Genomic DNA, 7951 nt, shown 5'->3' with positions numbered 1-7951 from the left:
TATGGCTGGATGAAGCTGTTCGAAAGGTGTTGGTAAAGAGGAAGGTGAGGATTGAAGACGGGGCCGGATTGTGAGTGCTTTCTTGTTACGTGTCACTTCCCCACCCCCTGCCAGCCTTGCCTTCTTACCTCTGTTTAATTTCCCCTTATTTTACCCCTTCCATCCACCTCACCCCCATTCCTCGTGCCCCCTTCTGCTCCTTACCAATTTACACATACCTCAGCTTCTTAGATGATATCGACCGGATCGCGACACACACCTACGAGCCTTCAGATGACGACGTCGTTCGTGCCCGCCTTCGAACACTCGGCGTGCAGGAGTACAACATCCAATTCGAGCAGAGTAAAGGGCCAACGCTGTTTGCAGGTGCATCCCGTTTATTTCCTGTTACGTACTACTAACATGACTACGTCATGCAGGCAGTTTGGGTGATTTCGGAAAGGAATTGATCATCTACGACGTAGGCGGATCACGGACGATGGTACGTCTATTCCATCTGCCCAACAGTTTTTATGTCTGATGCTATGATGTATGACTAGCGACAAGCATGGCTTCCCTTTTTTGACAACGTCGACGCCATCATCTTCCTCGCGCGTAAGCTCCTCGACCCTCATCTCATTCCAAACCAATCTCATTCACTTTGAATAGCTATATCGTGTTTCGACGAATGCCTCCAAGAAGACTCCAAGATTAACCGTCTCAAAGACTCCTTGCTCCTCTGGCGCTCCGTCTGTTCCTCTAAACTCCTGGTCAAAGCAACCCTCATCCTCTTCCTCAACAAATGCGATATTCTCAAGCGTAAATTGAAGTCCGGCGTTATGGTGAAGAAGTTCCTCCCGAACTATGGGGAAAGGCCGAATGAGGCAAGGAGTGTTATCAAATGTTAGTGGTGCTCGCCCTTCGCCTTCTTTGGGGGACTTGGGCTGATCCGTTGTTTAGACCTTGAACAAAAGTTCAAGGATATACTGAAGGAGCAGTCCCTGGTTCCCAGGATGTGTTACTGTTATGCGACATCCGTGACTGTATGTCTCTCTTGTTTCATTTCTTCATCACCATCAGTCACCAACATGAACATGTCGTCCTTGTAGGACACCGAAGCTACTGCGAATACACTCAAGACAGGTTGGTTTCCCATTCTCGGTGTGAATGCATTCTCTGATGGATCTTGGTTGCGACAGTGAGAGATTCCATCGTACAGGAACACCTTAAGACCGCAGACATGATGTGACCAGCAGTGCTGCTTGTCATTGATGGACGGGCCCTCCCAGCCCCATCGTTCCCCTGACCACCGTCGCCACCACAGCGCAATAAAATTCTGCTCATCGTTGCTATCTACTATCTATCACCTATCATATCGCACTATACATATATACTTGCCCTTTCACTCCCCATGTTATCGTCGTTGTCATCATCTGTTACACTGCTGAACATGGATTCGTTTATGCACATAGACTTTATGCAGCTTTACGCAGTATAACACCTATCGCTATCCATGCATCCATTTAGTGTTTGGAAGTCCGGTCTCGTGACTGGAAAAAGACCGTAACCAGACCGGACCAAGACCGCAAAAGACCGGACCTGCGGTTACGGTCTTTTATTTTTGAAATGTAAAGACCGCAAAAAAACCGGTTAACGTGAACCGGTCTTTTGTAGCCCCTCAAATACCCTTTAAAACGCACCCAAGAACGTACGATTTGGTAAAAAAACGAGAGAGATATGAATTAAAATGTAAATTACTTTTGGGAATAATAGATGTACCAGACTTATTTTATAGAAGCACCAATTCCTAACGGAATTTAACGTTCTTGGGCTCGTTTTGAAGCTATTAAAGATGTTAATAAATTTACCGATTCATAATTTTAAAATATTGGCCTAAAGACCGGTCATAAACCGATTAAAACCGATGCAGACCGAAACCGGTCTATAGACCGCAAAAAACCGCGGTCTGCGGTCTTTTTGCGGTCCGGTCTGGTCTTTTGACTTCTGGGGAAAAGGCAGGCTCCTAAAAGCAGCCGCTCGTCTCGCGATGCTATCGTACTCAGGAGGAGAACTAAATATGTGATGGTTATATAATCTGATGGGGAAGACCAAATAAACAAACCTAAGAACGAAAGCTCGCGAGAGAGCGGCTGCCGGAAAATGTACTCGGTGAGCTCGGACATCATTGATTAACCCTATTGTTGGGTCCCAAATCCAAGCTATGTAATCAAAGAACCAGACACGTCACATTTCGGTCACGAACACTGTCGATGGTTGGCAGTAGGTGCGTAAGTTGTGCGTAAGGTCTACATCGAGGTTGTCGGAGGCATACAATGTGAGGAGGATTCTCCCAAGCTTGCGAATGTTGAAGCTGGACTACTGAGAAAGGTAGGAGACGGCGTTACTGATAGTTGACGGTGATATTAATACCCCCAGGTGTGCGAGGAGCTCTAGAACCGCGTCTGGTGTGTTACACGCATGAAGGAAAAATCTTGGAGTCCTCTTCGGAAGGCATTCGAGATACATTTCACTTTGTTGAGGTGTGGTAGATTAGCCATAGGGTATTAGGTCTCTTTTTGTAACAACTTTATTGGCTATACATATATAATTTTGAACTTGACATGACATCAGTACACATTGACAAGTATGTAATTCTGCATTCCGTAGCCTCTCCTCCACTGCCAGATGTTCTTGAGAACCTTTGAGCCAAACCGGCCCATTGGAGGATCTGTCACGAAGGCCCAGAAAGGCCTTCGGTTTGGGACCCAACAATAGGGTTAATCAATGATGTCCGAGCTCACCGAGTACATTTTCCGGCAGCCGCTCTCTCGCGAGCTTTCGTTCTTAGGTTTGTTTATTTGGTCTTCCCCATCAGATTATATAACCATCACATATTTAGTTCTCCTCCTGAGTACGATAGCATCGCGAGACGAGCGGCTGCTTTTAGGAGCCTGGGGAAAAGGCAGACCGGTTACGGTTACGGTTAACGCCCCTGGGCATCAAAAAACCGGACCGAACCGGACTTTCAAACACTAGCTCCAATCGGCTCAGAATTTTGTTCGGGTTCAAAATTCGCGTTGGTCCCAAGGAATGTCAATCCACTGTATCGGTGCACCTTGTCCTTCGATATTCACCCTACATGAAAATTGACCGATCAAAGTTTGGCCTCCAGGCTAGAAAGGACTCCGAATTTGTGCAAGGCAGCGACCATTCCAAAAATTCAAAATAACAACTCATTTCCGTGTGAGGGACCTGAATATTACAGTTGCAACCTGCCGCTCAACAGCACTCCAAGAGTAATAAGGAGCTCAAGACCTTGCTCGTTTTGTGCTCTTTCTACTGCGACCTGATAACCGAAAGTACTGTCCACCCACTTTTCTGGGGCCTTGCAAAACCCGGAGCTCCGGCTCTCCAATGCTGTAGATCCAATGTGGATTTCGAGAGGAAGGCGCAGAAGGTGAGGTCAAGGTGAGGTTTTATGTAAGTATATAATTTCTTATGCATCATGGTACCGATGTATCACAATCGTTGAGTTGCTCAAAATTGTAAATTTTGTATGAAAGTCCACACCAAACGCAGTGAAATCCTATTCGAAATATATTAGCAGCGGCTGCCAGACAGACGCTGGGACTTACAAGCCATGAGTGCATTTACGAGAGGTTGCGTGAGCGCATCAGTGGCAGAAATAATTTGCTCCAGTCGAGTAAATGAATTGTTATCGCAAAGCAGATTGAGTTCTGTTAAGGGGCGCGGCAAACCATCCCTCTCTCGGTTGAGGATCACTTGTGTCAGCCAGTCCCCACTTGGTGATTCCTTCTTATGAGCGCAGACTGTGAGTTCGTCTTCTGTAAATGGACCAAAAATGACAGGAACCCAGTATGGCCCAATAAGTAATATCCACTGCACTGTACCACCCAACAGTGGATATTGACCTTTGATGGCTGCCTTCGCTTGATCCTGGGCTTGGAAGTAGAGCGTGTGAAAAGCGACTCTCACTTCATTGTTATTGATGATTGAACTGGGCGGAGGTAGTCCCTTCATCTCCTCAATTGCTCGCTTTGCTTCCACTCCAAAGCGCAACTTGAATGGCGGCATGACACCGACTGCGGTAAAATTGCCAACACTGAGGTCTGGGGTTTCTAAGCGGCGGTCCTCTTTCACATCTGGTTTCCACTTCAACGATAATTGGGAGTAGATCACAAACCGCTCGAAGGGCGTTTTATGCCGACCCAGGAATTCCACAAAAACAGCATAGGTTACGTCTTCTTTCGGGTTGTTGTCCACTGCTTTTCGACTGATATTCCTCATGTATTTGGCATTCAACATTTGCAAAGATCAAAATGTTATGTCAATATTACGATGCCAGTGGGTGTCCCACCTTTCTCGAACTCTTGGCAATTGTCTTTCGATCGTGATATCGACCATGGGGGCGAAGATCAAACGTTCAGCGCTCGGCCTTATCACTTCATATGGCCCGGTTGAATTCAGGTCGGTCCGGTTCTCGCAGTCCTTTTTAGAACTAAACTGGCGGTTCTATTCCAAGCAATTTTGGGAATCGGAAGACTAATGGAAGTCATGGTGTGGATAACGGCGATCGATTCCGGCGGCAATTTCCGTGAGGACACGTTCAAATCCCTGTACTTAAAGAAAGGCCCAAATAAATCCAAGTAAAATTATTTCCATCAACATGTTGCCACCTCTCATAAGTACGAACACCATTAAGGTAGGCGGGTACTATATGGCAGGATTTGAATTCGTGATTGAAATTGAATTCTCATTGGTGGAATGCGTGCATCGGAAATCAAAATTCTGCCATATAGTTCGGAACGGTTCCCGCCAACTCTATGCCATGGACTCGGACATCATCAAGGTTTACGGGTTCCCCATGAATGAGGTCTGGATGGTTCAAGCCTAGGGCGACTGGGATTCTCCAACCCAGAAGACGATATCTACAGGAGAAGCTTGGACGTTGGGCCTGTCTTTGGTTCGATCAAGCGACGCAGTGGCATCCAAGAGCTCCACATGAACTGCGTTTGGGTCGGTGACCGTGACGGACTCAGCATACTTTTCTGGCACCTTCCATTCGAGAGGTGGAAGCCACCCCGCACCCCGACATCGGAGCGTCGTCTGGAAGAGTTCCTTCAGCTGGCAAACCTGCCTTCAATGAAACCCGCCATGTATGCTTCAATAGACGGAGACTTGCCGAAGGTTCTGCGAGGGTTGTAACAAGCGCCACCTTGAATAGAAAAGATGAGATTACTTAGAGAACTCTCCACTGTATCGGCTGCCCAATGTACATTCCTTCTGCTCATGCTTCTGCTGGCCCTGACTCACAAAGTCAAAATAGTATCATGTTTTTACAAAGCTAGAAAGACACCCCGGGCCTGCTATTACTGCAGACATCCAAAAGTGGTTTTCTGGACCCACAAAGTAGTGCCCTAGCTCGCTACTAGTACTGCAGACACCCATGCCAAGGTGTCTTTCGAGACTTCAGTGCATGCCATCTTCCCATTTATACCCGCTCACAGCCAGTGTTCATGTGTAATCGACACGCCTCTCCATGCAGAGGTCCCATGTAGGCTCAATCTTTCTTTTGTAAGTTTTGTATACTACTATCACGTGCAAGTCACCTAGTTTTGCAAATCGGTCTCTAACTTTACAACAAATATGATCTACACTCTGAAAATATTTGAGGGGGTGTATGTTTATGTGTCAAGTGCGACTATATTTTTTTATCTGAAGAAATCGGATTGCAACATGCCACAGGCTGCAATATATACCAAAATCCCGCACTTCCCCACCATGTTGCCTGCATGAAATATTCTAATTCCAACAGGGAGCTCTCATTCTTTTTGAGGATTAAGCTAAAGATACATAGTAGACATTCCATAACTTTTTGAGAGCATCTGTGCTGTCCTTAGATGAACAAGGCATCCTGACAATCGAGCGTGACAAGTTGAAGCAAGCACTTCAAACTCCGACGTGTGTTCGACAAGAATTCGCGTCGCATCTGGTTTACATTCAATCTCCGAATGATGCAAAGAGGCGCACGATAGTGTTGCCGCGAGGTGAACCGAAGCGAATCGAAGTGAGGAAATGTGTGCACTTCGTTCCACTTCGGACTTTCGAAGTGAACCGAAGCGGATTCGGTGATCCCCGTAGATAGACCAGCCAATAAAAACGCTCGCATTTCTAGTCCTCATTGTAGTACAGTAGAATATGTAGTAGTTACTCAATATCATCAGTATCAATGTCTTTCGAGTTTTGAATTAAGTCGCGAAGTTCTTCCATTCTCCCCGCCTTATAGAGTTCGTCGAAAGCTGCCTCCGTGATTTGTCCTGAAATAGTGTAGTCTTCTTCACGCGCAATGAGATCGTTAACAAAATTGAGACGGTTCTTCTTGTACGAGAACTTCAGCACTTGCAGAGCCTCGAGAAGTTCTGGGCAGATCCTGTTGCGTCGAAGAGAGCAAGTTTCTTTGCTTGAAGAAAACACTCGCTCGCACGGCACTGCAGATGCTTGTGCAGGGAGAACGTCCATGGCCACGCGATAAATCAGCGGGTAGGTGTTCTGCTTGATCTGTTTTAAAATAGTTTAGTTAGATTTGTATCTAAATGAACGAGGGCGACATGAGAGGCTCACATTCCAGAAAGAAACCATGTCTGTCATCTTCCCTTCAAAATCCTCGAGTCCATCTTCCTCGTACCGTTGAAGCTCACGCAATACTATCCTCAAATCTTCAGCATCCTCACGATCCTCTTGAGCTTGCTTCTCAGCGGCGGTCGGTTCACGTGGAGTTGTGGGAGTAGCCGGCTCCAGAGTAGTGGCTGATAGTAACGGCACGGTGAAGGAGCGGCGCACACCAACATCGATAGAACGAAGTCGTCGAACGCCGTGATTCAACGCGTTGGATGCTGTTGTGCAAGCTGACATTGAGCGCTTGACGGGCGTGGGTGTGGTTGATGTCGATGCCAATTTTGACATTGCGCGGCGGTGTTTTTGATATTTAAGCATCTGCGGAATTCATTAGCTTACTTGTAGATAAGAGAAATAGATGAGACTAACCGAGTCAATCATCCACTGTCGAGCATTTTGATAATCTTCTTCCAATTGGTTTTTCTTGATCCAATCGTACTTCATCATCGGATTTACGGCTGTGTCGGACAATCAGATATAAATTTAAAAACGAAAAAAGCGCGCACCCATTGCGTGAGCGTATATGCGTGTTTTGCGTGCTTTTCCAATGTATTCTTCGAGTTTTGATATCCCCACGTTGATGTAGTGCTCCAGCTCGGGAAGCGTCACTCGGAGATCCTTCCACTTCTTGAGAAGGTCCTCATATACTGGAAGTGCCATGGAAAGCGATGGTGTAAGCTCCCCGGAGAGGAGTTCTTGGGCAGTATGAGGTATTTCGAGTATTTGGTGGATGTGGCCGAGGACGTTGATCTCGTTGTTGGGTAATAAATGTTTTAATAATTCGGTTTGTGCGAGGTTGAGCAGAAAAGACTGAATTGCCTAAAAGTCCACAAATAAAATCCTAAATATCATATTGAGAGAAGAATAACTTACTGGATACAAAGCGAGGCCTCGGTCAACCATCAAAAAGGTAGAAGACCAGCGAGTCTCGCAGTCACGCAAAAGATTTACCAGTGGCAGTTTTTCCCCCCCACCAGGAAGCTTGCCTTTCCAATAGCCCGACAGGTTACCATCTATGATTGTTTGCTTCAGTTGTCGACGGCGCTGACCTGAAGCTCGACACGCTGCGACCAGACCCCGTTTTTTGCCGATAGGATTCGCGAGAATGGCTTCTTTATAAGCCGGCCAGCCTGGAGACGATGTTGCAGCTGGAGGCGCGTTGAGGTTGGGACCGATATCTTCCTCAGATTTTTTCAATTCTTCAATTATAGCTTGGCAAGCGATGTTGATAACGTGTGGAAAGCATCTGCATGTTTGATTTGAAACGAGTGATTTA

General features: G+C 46.5%; 1 protein-coding gene across 1 annotated transcript; it reads right to left on the bottom strand.

Moving 5' to 3' along the window:
• Window positions 1-3238: 3238 nt before the first annotated feature.
• Window positions 3239-4404, bottom strand: LACBIDRAFT_329816 (uncharacterized protein; the record flags this gene model as incomplete). Its single annotated transcript, XM_001883896.1, has 3 exons — window positions 3239-3396; window positions 3615-4273; window positions 4358-4404. The coding sequence occupies 3 exons, from the start codon at window positions 4402-4404 to the stop codon at window positions 3239-3241; spliced, it is 864 nt and encodes a 287-aa protein (XP_001883931.1).
• Between the last annotated feature and the right edge of the window lie 3547 nt (window positions 4405-7951).

The sequence above is a fragment of the Laccaria bicolor genome, genomic scaffold (genome assembly GCF_000143565.1).
Source record: "Laccaria bicolor S238N-H82 LACBIscaffold_23 genomic scaffold, whole genome shotgun sequence".
NCBI classification, from domain to species: Eukaryota; Fungi; Basidiomycota; class Agaricomycetes; order Agaricales; family Hydnangiaceae; genus Laccaria; species Laccaria bicolor.
This window is presented reverse-complemented; position numbering and strand designations above follow the sequence as displayed.